At 40.4% G+C, this 19,405-nt stretch overlaps 1 protein-coding gene across 1 annotated transcript; it reads left to right on the top strand.

Annotated features, from left to right (window-relative positions):
- The first annotated feature begins 895 nt into the window (after positions 1–895).
- On the top strand, positions 896–14,123 carry LOC138763244 (PRA1 family protein 3-like). Its single transcript, XM_069937094.1, has 3 exons — positions 896–1,190; positions 11,551–11,768; positions 12,957–14,123. The coding sequence occupies exons 1-3, from the start codon at positions 1,015–1,017 to the stop codon at positions 13,130–13,132; spliced, it is 570 nt and encodes a 189-aa protein (XP_069793195.1). The 5' UTR covers positions 896–1,014; the 3' UTR covers positions 13,133–14,123.
- Positions 14,124–19,405: the final 5,282 nt, after the last annotated feature.

Raw genomic sequence — 19,405 nt, 5'->3', positions numbered from 1 at the left:
TGTTGGATGTCAAAATTTAAAAAAAATGTCATAAGTGCTCAGCAGCCGAGCAGCATCTGAAATCAAACAGAATCTCCTTGCCTTGAATGGTTCCCATCCAGAGGCAAAAGGGACTTTCACATATTCCCAATTTATGTAATCCCTTTAAAGTCCCTCAATGTTGTCTGGGGTCGAGTTTTTATGTTCTTCTGCCATCCTCCCACTTTTCAATGCTGTTGCAGCAAGAATTGTGAATAAAAACTTGAAGTTCACATCAAATCATTCATCGTGCCTTTGAAGACCACAGCATCGCACCCAGTCAGAGCAGTGGTGTGGCACCGTGTCTGAAAGTTTATTGTCATATCCATCAACACAATGGACAGATGCACTGAAATTCTTACATGCTGCAGCCACACAGGTACTGAAGGTACACCAAGAGCAATAGCAATTAAATGCCATGAGAGAAAAATCAGGTAAATCAATACACAAGCTAAATATTCACGGCTGCGGTTAGTGCAAAAGATGGAACGTTTCCATCATGTTTTCAACTTCTGATAGCGACTTCTGGATGTCTGTCTTTGACGACGCACGAAGCTGCAATGGTCAATGACCACTCAGCCTGAATGTCTGATGTGTTTCCCTAAAAATGATGGAAGGTGAAAGAGAATCCAGGATAAACATTTTGGTTTCCATTGATGGATGCTTATGTTCCAATCTCCACCGCAGATGATTGTATTTCTACTGCTGGTGAATGTCACTGGACTTGCATTGGATCTTGTAAACCACGGCTTGATGAATGACCTCTCTCCTGGACAGGGGCGCCTTGCTTGATTTCCAGCTGATCTTCGTGGCTCGTCCGTGGAGGAAAAGGTGGCCCTGCCCCGTTTCCTCCCACGGCTGCAATTTTGCGCGTCAGATCGAGAGGGACAAATAGAAGCTTCCGCGTGATTTGCGAGTTCGGTCGCAGTGACGGGGACTCACTCGAGAGCTGATCTGGGCGGTGGGCGCTCCACTCCAGTGCGGTCGCTGTCTAACATGGAAGTGAAGTTCGCTCCCTTAAGACCTTGGGACGATTTTATTTTGGGGGCTGCGCGTTTCGCGCAGCCAGATTTTCGGGATTTGGCGAAATGGAACAATCGAGTGGTCAGCAATTTGCTGTTTTATCAGAGTAACTACTTGGTCGTGGCAATCTGTCTCTTCCTCCTGATCGGGTAAACGAATTTGCTGCGTGGGCCTGCAGCTTTGCATGAACCATTGTGCAGAGATGATATATTCGCTTGCTTCAGTGTCCCTTTGTTATTTCTTGCCCCACCTCCCCATTGTTGCAATATCCTGCATAATGACTGTCTGAACAAATTCGAGTTCGATACAAAATAGACCCAACAGCACGGGAGGAATCGTGAAGTATCCATTCATTACCCCTTTGGACGGTGGGACTACGTCTCCCGACAGCTTGTTTCAAACGCAAATCTTAAACGAATTGCTACAGTTCACTTCCTGGTGATGACTGCTGGTGTGTTCCATTTAAGGGAACGCTGAAATTGATTTGTAGCTTTGAAAGATGGAGCTCATCGTGTTCCATCAGTGGAACTGAAGCATGTTGGTTTTGAACCCTGGGTTCCAGTTTTTTTTTAAATTATTGGACAACCCCTCCCCCCAAGATCAATGATTATATCATTGCCTGGAAATCTTGTGGATAAGATTTGTCCCATTTGTTGTCTTCCTAGCCCATTCCTGTACTCTAATTTCACACTTCTTCTCCTCTCCCTCCAAGTTGTTTCCACCCCGATTTCCCAGCCTGTCTCCCCACTCTTGCTTTTCTCACCTTCATTTGTCCTGTATCCTCTTGGCTCTTCTCTCTCCTCCCCCTCCCATGCTTAGTAACTGGCCCAGCCTGAATTGATAATTCCTCCCCTATCTTGTATCAGATTTCTTGGCTACATTGCATGATTATTGATTTTTTTTAAAAAAAAGACCCTACCCATTTGTATCAAATAAAACCATTGTTGTTTGGCAAATTGCTGGACAGGAGGGGAGAGATACCATATTTTAAATGCTGGAATATTTTGCAGCTGTAACTTGATTTCTTGTTATCACTTGATCACATGGATTTGAGATTTGCAAACAGCAATCAGGATTGTTTTTGTTGCTTTAATTAGCACTAATTGAGGCCTATTAGACCATTTGTTCCACTGTTGGTGTTGCTCCATCAGAGCTCAGCAAATTCCATATACACAGATTAACTTGAACTCTCCAGGACTGTGAAAAAGACAATTGCATATATTGGAAATCCTAAAATGAAGGAAGTACTCATAGGGTTAGGCATTGTAGAAGCAATATTTCAGTTATGTCCTCACTACCGAGTAATTTTGATACAAAAAGATAGTTATCTAGCTGTTGAATTTTAACGTGGAATCTTAAAGGCAATAATATGCCTTGACAAACTGAGGTGTTATTGAACTTGTCTTAGACTTTCTCATGCTAAGGACTAAGCAGTTAGGGTGTAATTAGGACTGAGCATCTGGAAGATTCTTCCTTCCAGACTGAAGCAGGGACCTATAAAACTTTTTACTTGGTCTCCATTTGATTTCTCCAGTGTTGAGACTTCATTGTAATCACTGAATGTTGTGCAGCAGGAAATGGATGTGAATTGTTGCTTCACCCAGAAAGCCTGTTGGTGCCTCTGGGTGGTAGGAAGCTGAGAAATTAAAGAACATCTTCTTTAGTCAGAAGGGAGGTAGATGTTGTTAGAGATGCAGAGAGGCATGTACTTGTGGAATGCTGAAAGGGGAATGTGTTTTTTTCCACACCATAAATCACATTAGCCATGATATACACTATTTCTTTTTCACACATATACAGTGACTTTTTCTCCCCCCCCTCCCTCCTCCCAAGCCACCCCCCCACCCCCCCCTCTCATCCATTTTAGGTATACAATCTAGGTTGCATTAAGCCAGTCAGACAATGTTGTCATTCAACAAAAATACACCAGAAATTCTACTGAGTCCATTCTTTTCTTTCCTTCTCCTTCCATCAACTTAGGTAATGTTTGTCCCCGGTAGGTTTTCGCTATTGTATTTAATGTAAGGCTCCCATACTTGTTCGAATATTTCAATATTATTTCTTAACCTATATGTTATTTTTTCTAATGGAATACATTTATTCATTTAAATTTAGTAGTTTCTTCCTTTTAATTTGGTTAGGTATTCCATTAATATTTAAAGTCATATAGTTCAGCGTAGCCATTTTATATTTTGTTTATCTTCTCTTTCCATTTTTCCATCATTACCTTTCCTCCTTTTCCATTTCTGTTTTCTTATTTTCAACTCTTTATAAGACAACATTCCTACAACATCCAACATTTTCCTTATTCTCCTATTTCTATCTTCTTTATCCCCAATCTCCCCTTCCCCTCCTGAGTTGTCCTTTATCTGAAAGGGGAATGTTGAAGAATGTCTATAGTGGCATCTTATTTAAAAACACTAGAAATTATCTGTTGAATGAGACTGAGGAAGATGATCTTGGCCTTGCTCAGGGTGGGAGGAACATGGAATACAACACAGTACAGGCCCTTTGGCCCTCGATGTTGTGCTGACCCACATATTCCTTCCCAAAAAAAGTAGACCCTCCCTACCCTGAAACCCTTTAATTTTTTTCATTCATGTGTCTGAGTCTCTTAAATGCGCCCAATGTTCAGCCTCCACCATCATCCCCAGCAAGGCATTCCTGGCACCCACAACTGTGTAAATATAAAATAAAATGTACCCATAATGTCACCCCTAAACTTCACTTCCTTAACTTTATACACCTGTCCTCTGTTGTTTGCTGATCCTGTCCTGGGAAACAGGTGCTGGATGTCCACCATATCTATGGCTCTGTAGACCTGTGTCAAGTCTCCTCTCATCCTTCTGTGCTCCAAAGAGAAAAGTCCCAGCTCTGCTAATCTTGCCTCATAAGACATTTTTTCCCAATCCTGATAAATCTCCTCTGCACCCTCTCCATAGCTTTCATATAGTTCAGCGTAGCCATTTTATATTTTGTTTATCTTCTCTTTCCGTTTGAGGAAAAAGGCAGGAGTTTGAGACTGTGAGAATAAGATGAAAAAGATATGGTTGAGAGCTATCAAATGATAGAAAATATCATTGGAACAAATATGATGCAGCCTGAGTGAATGAAATAGCTTTCTTGTCGGAAGCAAATGAGGAGATGATACTGAAAAAAGATGCTGGATTGTGATAAATTTTAATAACTAATTAATATTGTGAGATGAAAGTCAGGAAGTGAAGAAGATGGGAATATTCTGAGAATGGGTGAAGATTTAAAGGGAGGTGGAGTTATTCTAACTCTCACTTGGTCGTGAGGAAAGCTTAGGTTATCTTCCATACAAAATAATAAATTATTTTCAGTTGGATATATAGGTAGAATGAATGATTTTTGGATATCTAGATCAGCGGCATTTGCTTAATGCCTTCTCTAATGTATGGGGTAAACAGTGCCTGCAGAATAACTTCTAGAATTTGTGATTCATTCGTTAAAGTTCTGGTGCTGTTGTGAATGATAAGTCTATTTTCCTTTGTATGCTGTTTTAATACCTGATTAAGTGAAGTATGAAAAATATTACTTGTCTTTAAATCTTAAATTGAACTTGTCAGTGAAGCAGAGTATGTATATGAGGTGAAAAATGATGAGTGGTCTGTCCAATATAGCTCAAGATGAAATGTATTCTATTGCCTTCAGACCTGGCCCAGTTCAATTTGGCCACAAAGGATAACACTGGGTATGTGGGTGGTGGTGTGGCGGCCTAAAAAAAATCTGTTTCATTGCATTGTGTGGCACCAGACAGATGGAAAATGTGATATTGTGACTACACTGTAGTTTCTGGCCTGAAAAATGGGATTTGTGTTTTTAAAAAAAATATATATATTGTTAACATTTGATGGAAGGATTGAGTGGAAACTGGGCACTACAGGCACTCATAGTTTCCGATGAATTTGGCAGGAGAAAGTGGATGATGAGTTCAGAGCTGTGGAATGACAGATGCTGGCTGTATTTAAGCAAATGATTACTGACAATGCTCCAAATAGAAAGCAGGCATTTTTAGTGGAATTCTTTCACTTTAACCTTGTGTTAAAGTTACTGTTACGAGCCCAGAGGACCCATAAACCCAGCAGCAATAGATATTCACCAAGACAAATGGTTATTCAAGGAAAAGTTGCTTTTAATTATTTTTGAACATGAAAACAGAATCACATGTTACCTTATCACTATTGACTTTAACCTAATTTAACCCCCTTCTAATTCTAAGCGCACGTGTATGTAATGTGTGTGCAAGTTCAGAAAAGTTCTTTGATTTCACAGTTCAATCTCACTTCTCATTTCTTCAAGTTTACTGGTTGCAGGCAATTCTTATACTGTGCACAGAATTTAACATTTATGAAATTCACCAGGCTTTGGTGCTTGAAAGGTAAATGGCTACCACTCAGGAAGTTTCTTGATGGTTTTCAGAGAGATTTGTTGTTCGCTGGACACCCACAACTGATTCCTTGCAACCAGCCACTTCAGGGTTTTCCAGATAATAACCTCTTTTAGGTCACTACAGACTTCCTTTTCGTTTCCCTTATTTCAAGTGAAACATTAGCCAGCCAGTCCTCTCTTTAATGAACCACAAGGGCTTTGACCAGGCTGAACTAAGCATTCACAACCAGACTTCCAAATGGGTTTTTTCTCCACAAGTTTTCCATCTTATCCTGACCTAGTCTCTGCTGCTGACTGTGAAGCTGTAGAACTGAATTCTCTCTCTCTCTCTGCTTGCAAAACCACATGATCACCCTAGAACGGCAAATTCCACTCCAGACAGTCTGCAGCTTTCATTTCTTTCATCTGTTGCCTTTTTGTAAACATTAATGAAGTCTCTTGGGCACTCTCCAAAACTTTTACAAAGGCTCGTAGCGCCGGCCTGTCTAGCATAAGCAGAACTCCAGTATTTTAAATACGATCTGTTTTAAAGTGTTTGTATGTGACCTACACTTAAAAAAAAACTGCCCCAATTTATCTCCCAAAAACATATCTATAATCTGCTACAGTACTCATTTTTTCCTTCACTCTTTTTGATCTTTGGAATGTGCCAAATGGCTTGAGGAAAAAGTGGAAATGTGGCTGGAATGTTTTCTACATTTGCACTGAAATGTGTCATCATGATGCAAGCTAAATGTCCCACAAATGATTGTGGTATGTTGACTTTGACTTGGACAAGATGTCCAATATGTCCTCCAAGCCCTGCCTACATCACAGCCCCTTGCAAAAATTGTCAAGTTTACACTTGGGTGGTGGGAGGAGGGATAGTAGAAGACGGCTAATCTGATGTTTTACTTTTAAACCTTTTATGGCATCAATGTTTTAATTTATATATAAAAAATCTGGGTTAAATGTCCCTTGAGCATGCTTGGGCTGGGTAATGGTTTGCACTGTTTTGAATTAATAAGACCTGGAAGGAGTTTGGTGTTTTCCTAAGTCCTGATTATTAATTTTGAGCTTGGATGTACCCTGACAAAGCTAGACTGATACTTGGATGTATTTCTCTCTTTCTCTTCGCCCCCGGTTATCATTTGTAAAGAAAATACCTGGCCACTTTCGGCTGCCCAATATGGTTACTCCTGAGTAATTTAAATTAAAAAGGGTTGGAGAGGGAGAGAGGGGGAGAGTGAGAGAGGGGGAGGGAGGGGAATGCAGGTAATGGCAGTCTGAAATTAAAACCAGAAAATTTTGCAAACACTTGCCAGGATGGGCAGCATCTGTGGAAAGAGAAATCTAGCTATTTAAATTGATCCTTCCTCAAAACTGGGAAACATTTTGTCCAGGTGTCAGAGATGAAGAGGGCAATTGGTAGAACAAAAGAAATCCCTGTGATTTGTGAAATAATGTAGCCATTGAATGGGGCATGAAACTCCTTTTGTCCGTGTAATATAATGAAGTACATGCAGTCTGGCTCACTATTATATGCCCAACAGACTTTGTATACAAATGAAGGAAAAGGGGGGATTTTTAGGCAAAAATGTTGAAAGATTGGATGATCCTTAATGTTACAACAAGGCCCAACAAACTTGCCAGAGGTGAGGGAAGGAGTAGGATGATGAATTGAAGTGGAAGGAAACTGGAAGCTTGAGGTCATAACTATGGATTGAATGCAGGTATGCCCCCAAAGTGATCATCCAGTCTGTTTAATTTTCCAGCTGTAGAGGGGGCCTGGTTTATTTTGTGCCTTAGATGACAAAATAGAAAATGTTGCTTGTATGCAATGGGTTTGACTTGGAAACCACTTTCTTTTGCTGTTTTATATTATTCTGCTGGCATTGAGGAGGAATGACTGCAGATACTGGGATGTAGAATTTTTAAAAAAAAGTGTACTGGAAGAATTTGGTGGGTCAAGCAGCATCTGTGGAGGCAGAAGGTTTAAGTTGACACTTGGTGCTGAGACCCTGCATCAGGACTGAGGAAGAGGAAACTTTTTTCAGTATGTTGTATTTTTTTGGGGGGTGGGGGGAGTTTGTAAGTGGATGGAGGCTTGTTGGTAGAAGGTGGAACTAGATAGATGATGTGCAGAGAGAATCCAGTGGAGTGAGGGAGAAGGGATGGTAAAAGTTAAAAAAGGAAGAAAATTGTGTGGGTTACCTTGCTCTCACACACACTTAATCTGTCCAACCAGTTCTTTGCTTGTTAACCTTTTCCATCTCCTACCCCCTCTGGGTTTCATCTATCCTTTCCCATTTTATAACACCATCACCCAACAGCTTCCTTTCACCACCCTCTTCCAGTAAGTGTGGACACCAGCAATCTTTTGCCCCTGCCTCTCAGTCCTGATGCAGGGTCTCAACCAGAGTTCTTAGCCCCCTGCTCTACTCACTTTACACATGATTGTGTGGCTCAGTACTGCAATTACACCATCTATACAAATTTGTTTATGATATCACGGTACTGGATTGGAAAAAGAAAGGTGATGAGTCAGCATACAGGAGGGAAATTGAAAACATGGCTGAATGATGCACAGACAACAGCCTTGCAGTCAATGTCACCAAAACTAAGGGGATGATTGTGAAGAAAACATGCCAGCACCTCCACTTTTGCAGAGGTTTGATATGACACCAGAAACCCTGGCAAATTTTGGTGTATGTGTGGTGGAAAGTGTGCAGACTGGCTGCATCCCAGTTTGGTTTAGGGAGACCAAAACCCCCGAGTGTAAAGCCCTCCAAAAGGTAGTGGACACAGCCCAGGACATCACAGGCTAAACTCTCCACATTATCGAGAACATTTACAAGGAACGCTGCTGTTGGAGAGTAGCAGCAATCATCAAGAATCCACACCACCCAGCGTACTCTCTGTTGCCACTGCTGCCATCAGGAAAGAGGTATAGGTGCCACAAGACTCAGACCACCAGGTTCAGGAAGAGCTGTAACCTCTCCACCATAAAACTCCTCAACAATAAACTCAATCAGGGATTCATTTAAGGACTCGTACTTGCCCACTTTATTAATTTTTTTGTGTTGAACAGTCAGTTTGTTTAAATTTGTTTTGGTTCCAAAATGTACGTTGTGTACATTTTTGGCACTACCAATAAGTGGAAATTCTGCCTTGCCTTCAGGGAAAAAAAAAATCAGTGTTGTATGTGATGTACTCTTGACAATAAATCTGAACCTGAAATCTAACTTGTACAGATGCTACTTGACTTATTGACTGATTTGAGTTGCAGGTAACCAATGTTTTGGGCCTAGGCCTTGATGAACGGTCCAGGCATGAAACATTGGTTACTTTTCCTTTGAATGCTGAGTGACCTGAGTTTCTCCTGCACAAATCAGTCAAACATGAAAATCTGCAGATTTGTATACCTCATTGATTGACCCTAATGGTGCAGTTTTAGTCATTCAGTTTTGCAGACATGTTTTTATTGAAGTGTAATAATATAGCCATATAATTTAGTGCTGCATTACAAATATGGAGGATTGCAGGATGGAAACTTGTTTAGGAGTAGATATCTAATTTCCATCATTTCCACTTTGGGGTATATGAATCAAGAGTATTCCTGTGGCATTTCCAGCTGCATGTTGGAATGTGAAATTGCCCCAACAGTTTTAATTGCTGTGGAATTCTGTTTTGAGAAGTTGTACTTTTGGGATAAAATAGAGTTTGTGATGGTGAAGGTGGGGAAAGGGAAAGGAGATAAATGAGTAGGTTGGATCCTTGGAAGTATTACAAAGATTTTATGGTACTTTGGATGTAGAGGCAAAGAAAAAAAGCTCAGTCAAAAGAGTGTTTAAGGATCCTGCTTTTTAAAAAAAAAACATACAAATTGTGGAGAGGGAAATGTAGAATCTGGGGATTCAACACTACACTCTTCTTACTCCACGTTGGAAAGAAATGAACATTGATGCTCAGTTGATCAGCAAACACGCTGGCACCTGGACTGTACTGATTCTGCATAGTTTGGCTGCAAATGTTCTTTGAGATTCTGATCAACATTTAAATACAAATTTCAACTGTATGTTGTTGTAGTCACTTCATTGACAGAATATTGGAGAGGGTGCAGAAGCACTTCACAAGGATTTTGCCTACGAAGGAGGCAATGTGGGTTGTGTTCACTGAAACATTTGTTGCTGAGGGGAGACCTAATAAGTTTATAATACTGAAGATGGACATAGAGAGGGCAGACAAGTGGGCCCTTTCCTGGGGTGCAAATCTCAAATGCTAGGGGAGAGAGAGGGGAAAAAGTTACATTAAAAAAATATATATATATCAAACTCCATAAAGGTGCCTCGAATGAGCTGCTAATGAGATGGTGGAACCCTAATATAATATAATTTAGACACATGAACATCCAGAATGGAGGGATGCAGGTAGTTATGATTTGTTTAAATTGGCTTTATGGTCAGTGCAGAATAGTCCTTTACTGTATAGTTTTATGGTCTTTAAGTGTTAACCATGAACATAAACCTACTTTGTGAAACATTGTCTTCAATACCTAATCCCAGCTTGCCTTTAAAATGTGCAGTGAAACTAATGATGATTAGACAATAGACAATAGGAGCTGGAGTAGGCCCTTCGGCCTCTCGAGCCAGCACCGCCATTTTACAGATCATGGCTGATCAATACTATCAGTACCCCTTTCCAGCCTTATCCCCATAACCCTTAACTCCTTGTTTTGTGACATGTTCATTACAATAAATTCTGATTGGTTCAGATTTCTCTTTACATCACTTATGTCATTAACAATGAATTCTATTAATGACATAAGTGATGTAAAGAGAAATCTGAACCAATCAGAATTTATTGTTATGGAAGTGTACATCACACCTTCATTGATCTATTAACAATAACTAGTGTAAAATGCAGAAGTATCAATTTCAGTTAGAAGTTATGAGGAACTTTGAAAATTTCATAATTGCATTCAGCCAGATAAATTATGGTATTGCCCAATTGTTGTACCAGTCTGTGTGGAAGATGAGCACTCAGAACGGCATACAGATTAATCTAAAAATATAAAGGGCAAAATTTACAATTTCCAGAAAATGAGGGAACAACTTGGACAAGCCAGGTACTTAGCATCAATCTGCAGACCACAGCATCTGCTGGGAAGCTGAGCATTAGCAGCACTTTCTCTAGAGAAAGAGAGCAGTGAGGGTTCCAATCCCATTCCAGACACTGAAGTTGAAGCTGGTTGTAATCCAGAGGAGGTGTATTGTTGGGAAATTCAACAAAAGACTTTAACTAGATGATCTCAATTGAAGCTTTTACATCTGAACATTATAATTATACCTGCTTCTGTATGAGCTACCCTGAGAATGAAAAGTTGTCTCTCAGGCTCCTCTTGATTCTCTTCCCCCTCTCAGCTTAAACCTTTGTTCTCCAGTCCTGTAATAGTATACTATCTATAAAGGGGGAGGGAGTGGAAGAAGAGGAGCGTGTGGTGAGGGAGGAAAATAGTAAGTATTTATATTATCCATGCCATTCATGATTTTGTAAACCATCTGCAGAGACTCTGTTCTTCAGAATAAAAACCCAGCCTACAACCTTTGGCTGAAACTCATTCCTTCCAGTCCCAGCAATGTCTTGGTGAGTTTTCATTACAGCCTCTTCCAGCATATCTGTCCTTTCTATAGCACACAGTGCTCCAATTCTACCTTTGCAGCAGCTGTATTAAGGTTCTAGTTTTTGAATTCAATATACCACCCAACGGAGGTAAATGCCTCCTTCACCCTGTCCATCCTGAATTATCACTTACATGAAATTACATGCCACAACACACTCCAGGGCCCGGGTCTTTACTGATTTGACTTGTCAAAATGCAACACTTCACGTTTCACAGTTAAATTCTGTGATGATGAAATAATCAAAAGCAGGCTGGAGTGAATGAAATGTCACTTACATTCATGAACTTTAAGCTTGTTGACCTCTGGGAGAAGAATTCAGACTGGTAATTACTTTTTTCACTGTTATTTCAAGTACACAAGATGTCTAGTGCTATCCAAAACATGCTGCCAAATGATGTTTTACGTTACTGATGAACTTTTTTGTCATTAACAGGTTGATGAGTCCATTGGAAATCCTCCTTGGAGGTGCGGTGGTAACAGTAATATTCACTGGCTCTGTGTGGGCCTCAGAAAACAAGGCAGCAATTGGTCACTTCAAGCGCCAGCACCCAACTTTCTTTGTTTTGGCCATCTTAATGATGAGCTACTTTTTGATTTCTATAATTGGAGGTGTGATGGTTTTTTTGCTTGGAATCACATTGCCATTATTTTGTAAGTATTTTCTGTCACTTTTTTTTTTATGAATTCTAGAAAATAAATTCCATGAATACAATGAATCAGGGCATGATTATTGATATGGTGCCCCATTTGAAATGGTGAAATGAAGAGTTAATTCCATCTTGAGCTCTTGCACAAAATTAGTTAGGGTTCTAAATATACTGATCAATGTGGAAAAGGTGGGATTTGTTCTCTTCTCTCTCAAATGTTGCTTGAAATCTAAATTGATTATGTATTTCTTAGCTGGATGGAGTAGAATTTCCATTTATTTATATTGTAACTTTGTCCTTGTGCAACCCAGTGGCTTGCAATCACTGTGAATTAGGATTTGGAAACTTGCATGAACCTTCTTCTCTTCTCTTTGGCTTGGCTTCGCGGACGAAGATTTATGGAGGGGGTAAAAAGTCCACGTCAGCTGCAGGCTCGTTTGTGGCTGACAAGTCCGATGCGGGACAGGCAGACACGGTTGCAGCGGTTGCAAGGGAAAATTGGTTGGTTGGGGTTGGGTGTTGGGTTTTTCCTCCTTTGCCTTTTGTCAGTGAGGTGGGCTCTGCGGTCTTCTTCAAAGGAGGTTGCAGCCTGCCAAACTGTGAGGCGCCAAGATGCACGGTTTGAGGCGTTATCAGCCCACTGGCGGTGGTCAATGTGGCAGGCACCAAGAGATTTCTTTAGGCAGTCCTTGTACCTTTTCTTTGGTGCACCTCTGTCACGGTGGCCAGTGGAGAGCTCGCCATAGAACACGATCTTGGGAAGGCGATGGTCCTCCATTCTGGAGACGTGACCCATCCAGCGCAGCTGGATCTTCAGCAGCGTGGACTCGATGCTGTCGACCTCTGCCATCTCGAGTACTTCGACGTTAGGGGTGTAAGCGCTCCAATGGATGTTGAGGATGGAGCGGAGACAACGCTGATGTGAATAATCCACAGAATGTTGAAATGAGTTGGATCTTTTGTTATGTGGAGACAAGGCCACAATGAATGGATCCTACAAAAATGAATATTCTGAATTTGTGTGGTTATTTTGTTACTTGAAATGTATATTAGAGGAAATCAATTTCCAAACCCACAAGTTGTCATGGTTTTGTGTGCTGAGCTGTGGATGTCTTGCTTAAGTTAGCCAAAAGCAGTCTTAAAAATAATAATAAAAATTCCTGTCTAATCTTAAAAATTTTCACTTTTTCAGTAATATTTGTGCATGCTTCTTTGCGCCTACGTAACCTTCAGAATAAGTTTGAGAACAAGATGGAAGAGATTGGAATCAAGAAGACCCCCATGGGTATCTTACTGGATGCACTTGGTCAGGAGCAGGAAACCATCTCTAAAATTGCTGATCTATTGGCAGCACAAAGGAAAAACTAACAAGGTTCTGATTAATTTAGCACCTTTCAATTAAGAGTATGTTGTGCAGTATTCCTGGAATAATATTTTGCGATCCTAAGAACCTTCAGCTGGTATTGATGTTCATTTTCAAGTATTCCAGGCTTTAACAAGCTAACATTAATGCTTCAATTATTCCAAAGTACAACTGGAAATATTTTTTGCAAAATTAAATGTATTGTGGAAAAATTAGCTGCTTGATAGTGACAGTTTGTCTTTGTATACCCGATGGATTGTTTCTTATCTGGAAGCAAACACAATTTATCTGGGTGCGTAAACTTGCACTTTCTGTTAGGGTATTTGTACTTATTTCTGTTGATTTAAAGTCTTGTTTAAGATTGAAGGAAATTTATCTTCGTGGTTTGACTCTCATAGGTAAAATAATCAACGTATCAAGTCCTGTAGTAGCACTATTTTGACGTCACCATTTTAAACAAGTTGTCAGTCCTGGTTTCGTGTATCAAGTTGCTTTTCCTTTCAGTTCTATGATCGTGCTCACAACTGTATATGCATCACCTCTTGTATTAATCGGAAACCAATGATAAATTCATCTTTGTAGTTCCACTTAATATGGTGAGAGAATTCCAGTGATCAAGATGAGTACTGAAGTTGAGTTTAGCATTAAGTAAAGCATGAAGAAAACCTAAGCTATCATTATTAAATAAATGTCACTTTATTCAATGAGCACAACTGAGGTCGTGCACTCAGAAGATGAAGTAGATGTATCACCATCGTTCGCTCTTAACATCCAAAAATTAAAAAGCTTTAATTTTTATGACTATTAAAAACAAAATAGCATCCTTGAAGATTTTGGCTTTTTGATAAAACTGCAATTATGCTTCAATTGTTTAAAACTACTGTTAAATCTAGAGTATGAACCTGTGACAAGGAATTGTATATAAAATGTAACTCTTTTCAGGTCGAAAAGATGTGCAGTATCTTGTGCAGGGGCAATAAACGCTACTTCAAATTACTACTTGTACTTGAATGATTCTTAAATCTAATTTCATGAAGACTTTAAAGGGTTAACTAATTGGCACCATCTGGCAGCATCTTTACTCATTCATAAAATGCCTCCGACTTTAACCCAAAGGGGTCAATACTTTGCCGCACAAGAATTCGGGCAGCTTTGGCACTGTTGTACGAGATGCAAATGTGGCATAGTTGTGTGGCATGACTCCGATTAATTCAAGACTCTTTTTGCATCTTTTCATATCAAGTCAGAAGCTTTTTTTAAAAATAAGTGATGTATCTACTCCATGCATTTCTTAGTGTTGTAAATGTTGCTCGAAATGCAGTTTCAGAATAATGTGGTTTTTTTTTTGGTCTGAGAATTTTGTTATTGGTGGCTGCAGTCATTGAAATGGGAGGGAAGATGCTTGGGAGGGCCAAAAACAGGAATTATCTTCTGGATTTTGATCACCCCTTGTACAGTTGAAAGATTAAAAAAAAATTAAATACCTTCCGATGCTCTGCTCTCAAACTGCGCATGGATCAACCTGTCTTAATGACCTCAGTGACAAGTTTGTCTTATGAACCGATATTGAAGTTACTGAAGAAATGCAAGAACAGTTGCAATGGTGCTATAAGCAAGGAATAGTGTATGGTACAATTACTGATTGGAAACAATTTGCATGTAGATGCTTCATGACATGTTTGGATTATGCCAATTTACAATAGCACCATGAGAGCAAGCCTAACCCCTGTAAAGTCATATTTGGGTACAAGGGGATTATAGTTACAATACAGGATTGGCACAGTTGGTTTGGTGATTAGTGCAGTGCCTTTATAGTGCCAGCAATCAGGACTGGGGTTTGAATCCTGTCTAGGTGGGTTTTCCCTGGTGGCTCTGGTTTCCTCCCACTGTTCTAAACATACCAGGGGTGTAGTTGAATTGGGTGGCATGGACTTGTGGGCCAAAATGGCCTGTCACTGTGCTGTACATTTTTATGTAATTGTTGGCAAAGTATTCTTAGTAAATGCTGAAGTCAATCTATTTGTTTGTTTTGGACTGTTTCTTTCAACTCCTGTTGATGTACTGGTGATAGATTTTGTCATTCTATTGCATTCTCCAGTTCTTGAATCTGAGACTTAACAGACTATATGGCTTTCCAGAACTGCAGCTGTGTTTATCCATAACCATGTGGATTCTCCTGATATTAAGGTTCATCGTTCAAATTCTACCTTGGCAGTAGCAACTTGCCTCTGATTTAGAGGTAAATGAATTCAAATTGCATCAAGGTTTCACATAATCCAGTTCCACTAAAGTGCAGCACTTGGAGGAACAACAGCAGCTTCTCAGTGATGATAAGAGTATAGGCTGAAAACTTAGCGACCCAACTCCAATACTTAATCAAGCCTAGTATCATTTGTTTTGCAGAAAATGGTTCCAACTTGTACCACTTGAAAAGTATCTCCTAATTTCACTCTTAACAATGGGTTTTCATTTTAAACTCTGGACTCCATCCACACAGCACACTAATTGTGGCCTTGGTTTTGGCATTACCTCCCTGATTTTGTGATCTGTACCCAGGCCACTATCCCAGATGTTGATATTCTCTGAATCGTGTTATTTTCAGACAACTGCTAACTCATTTGCCTTCTGTATGAATTCCACTAGCTACAGTACTTTAATTCAACTGACCTGGCCATTTGTTTCCACCTTGGAACCAGCAATTCTTTGTTTTTTCTTGCCTATTCCTGGTTCTGGTTCCATTCTCTCCACAGTAAATGCAAAATATTTTGTTAACATTAATTTATTTAAATTTACAAAACCCTCTTTAGATACATTTATCCTCACTACTAAGGCAGCATGAGGTTTGTTTGCTTCCTCAAAGCAATCTTAAAAATGAAAAGATAATTTAGAAGAGCTGCTAGTCTCCTTGGTACCTCTCCAGCTTCATGACTTGATCAAATATTCTCTGTATGCAATTTAATGACCACGTTGCTTGCATTTGCACCCATGACTCTGCTTCAAAGTACTTCATTAATTGTTCAAATGTTTAATAAGAACATGAGCTAATGAAAAGAGGCACAAATTTGTCCTGCAAAAATATTGCCCAGTTAAATTCTTGCTTAAAATGCAATTTACTGGTTTATTAATTTTAATTATATTGATAATATTGATCCCCATTCTCTGATTCACCTTATTGAGATTTTCATTTAAGTAATGAATGGAAGTTTATAAATCCCAAATAATCTCCACATTTCACAAATTAAAATGACATTTCAATACCTGGAAGTTTATTGGTCTGCTTTTATTTAATCTCATTCTCACTTTACCCCTCTACGTTTTGGAATATTTTCTTGATGAATGGAAATTATTTGGTGACCTATATTAAATGATTTTTGATTTCATTGCAAAATCTATTTTTAAAAGATCTTCTGCTTGAATATCTTGCTCATCATATTTTCTTGTATTCTTGCAATAAATTTGCAACAGGCTACGAAGCAAATGAATTCTGCCAGACAATAACATCACACAGCTTGAGACCCTGTGAATATAATTTTGGCTCTGCATCTGTGCACTTTGCCATTGGGATTCCATTTTTCTAAAAATAAACTTTATTTGCAATAAATTATAAACAAGACCAAAAACTGATCCAGACTTTACATTCATAATTTCAATACCTTTGAGTGCAATATTTACAAAACCTGCTCAAACTTTAATGTACTGTCAGTCATCTCGTATCTACAGGTACACAATCCTTTATCCAGTACCCTTGGGGAACAGTGTGTTCTGGATTTCGGAAAGCCAGATTTAAGCCCACCCGAATTGTTCTGCGGTATCCACTCTCCTCCCCCCTCACCCGTCTCGCGCTGCCGGTCTCTTCCCCCCCTTGCCCAACTCGCGCTGCCATTCTCTTCCCCTCCACTTGGCGGATTTTGGAGCTTTCCAGATTCTAGATGTCCAGGTAAAGGATTGTGTACCTGTAGTAGGTTATTTACAGTACAGGAAAAACTGTTCAGAATCTTTTTTACATTGTGTCAATTATCTCATGTACATTTCATGTTTAACATTGATGCTTTAATACTCGGTCACCACCCCTGTGGCACCTTGTTACTTCCACCCCCCCACCCCCTATGTTGGTTTAAGGAGCTTCCCCTCAGTGTCAGCCCCTCACAGCCCTGTAATTGGGGTGGGAGGGACTCTAAACATTACTCTTTCCTACCGTGCCCTCCCCTTGGCTAAACCAAGCCTCAGTGAGTCCTTCAGCATGTAGTCCTGCAGCCTGGAATATGCAAAGCACCAGCATTCCAGGGCTGACCTCTCGATGTGCTGAAAGACCAACAGGTGTTGTCTGACCAAAGGGAGACCTTCACCGAGTTGATGGTCTTCCTGCAGTTCTGGATATCAGATTGTGTGTGTGTCCTCAGCAACAGTCAGTAAATAAGGGAGTCCTCTGTTGCATTGCCGCTGAGGATGAACTGTGATGGAGCCTCCTGCTTCCCTCTTCACACCCTCCTAGTGAATCTGCATTTGGCAAAGGGATAGGCAATGGTCTCCACCACAGCTGTCCTGAGGACACTGCATTGAGCGTGATGTTCCGGTACTACATGGAGGATCTCTCTGGGAGGGTACCTTTCACCACCAGCCAGACCAGTTACTGGTACTTGTTGGTGAGCCCTGGCAATGAAGCATTCCACTAGATGACCTGCTCTGGGAACCATCCCACTGGATCCATTGAGTCCTCTCTGTTTCTGCAGGATGTTCCATGCTGGCACTGACTAATAGCCTTGTGATCAAAGGTGTTGTCTTGAAAGAACTTTTCCACTGAGGATAGGTAGTGTGACACAGTCCAACTAGCTGGGATATTATGCGGCAATGGGCCTAGGCCTATCCTTTGCAACACCTGGGACAGGTAGAACCTCAGCACGTAGTGACATTTGGTGCCCTTGTACCTTGGTTCCATGCACAGCTTAATGCAGTCACATACTAAGGTGAGTACCATGTTGGGAACACCCTTGCCCCCATTTTCTGGTGACTTGTACATGGCATTCCCTCTCACCTGTCCATTTTGGAGCCCCAAATTATTCAGAACACTGCTCTGGTGACGTCATAGGTGCCACATACAACACCACCGAGTGCACCTCACACCAGATCAAGTTTTTCCCTGTTATTGAGAGGGAGCACTGCACCCACAGTCCCAATCTTTGGCGGACCTTAGCGATCTTCTCCAATCAATTCTTAGTGCACGCCTCAACCCTTACAAACCAGATCCCCAGCACCTTCAGGTAGTTGGTTGTGACTGTGAAGGGGATGGCGGACCAGTTGGGCCAGTTTTCGAGCATTGCCTCACTCTTCTGGTTTACCCTAGTGCCTGATGTGGACTCAAATTACCTGCATACACTGGTCAAGCTCCAGACCGATTGTATATCCAAACAGAAGACTGACATCATTCATGTACAGGGAGACCTTGACCTGGACATCTCCACTGCCTAGCAACATCACTCCTCTTATGCCCTTGTCCTTCCTTTTTTTTAAATTTTTTTTTATTTTTCACACTATAAACCACATTGATCAAGATACATACATTTTCCCTCTTGAACATATACAGTGTCATTTTCTCCCCCCCCCTCCTCCCCTCCCTCCCTCCCTACCTCCCCTCCCATTCATTTAAAGTTCAGAAAATAGGATACATTAAACCCGTCAAACAATGTTGTCACTCAATAAGAACAAACGAGAAATTCCACTGAGACAGTTCTTTTCATTCTCTTCTCCTTCTGTCATTTTAGGTGGTAGATGTCCCCTGTAGGTTTTCTCTATTATGTTTCATGTATGGCTCCCATATTTGTTCAAATATTGTAATATTATTTCTTAAATTAAATGTTATTTTTTCTAATGGAATACATTTATTCATTTCTATATACCATTGTTGTATTCTCAAGTTATCTTCTAATTTCCAGGCTGACATAATACATTTTTTTGCTACAGCTAGGGCTGCCCTTGTCCTTCCTGATGTCTTCGGCAAAAGGGTCTACACAGCACACAAATAAAACTGGAGTCAGAAGGCAGCCTTGACTAACTCCAGACTTAATGGAGAAGTTATCTGTCTCCCATCTGTTGACTTGGACTGCACTACAAATATCTCCGTAGAGCAGTTTAATCCAATTCCAAATTCCCTCCCCAAAACCCATCCATCACGTACATTTGTGAAACCCAGTTGAAAGCCTTCTCCTGGTCTTGGCTGATCTCCACAGAGGCGATGCTATCCCTGAGCAGCATGAGGTTGAGAGCTTGCTGCTCTGAACAGC

The sequence above is a fragment of the Narcine bancroftii genome, chromosome 5, assembly GCF_036971445.1.
Source record: "Narcine bancroftii isolate sNarBan1 chromosome 5, sNarBan1.hap1, whole genome shotgun sequence".
Lineage (NCBI taxonomy): Eukaryota > Metazoa > Chordata > Chondrichthyes > Torpediniformes > Narcinidae > Narcine > Narcine bancroftii.
The sequence above is the reverse complement of the archived record's forward strand: the minus strand, read 5'-3'. Positions and strand labels throughout refer to the sequence as shown.

Coding starts and splice junctions, on each gene's coding strand:
- LOC138763244 (XM_069937094.1), top strand. CDS start 1,015: ATGGAAGTGAAGTTCGCTCCCTTAAGACCTTGGGACGATTTTATTTTG. Junction 1,191..11,550: donor TGTCTCTTCCTCCTGATCGG/GTAAACGAATTT, acceptor TGTCATTAACAG/GTTGATGAGTCCATTGGAAA. Junction 11,769..12,956: donor AATCACATTGCCATTATTTT/GTAAGTATTTTC, acceptor TCACTTTTTCAG/TAATATTTGTGCATGCTTCT.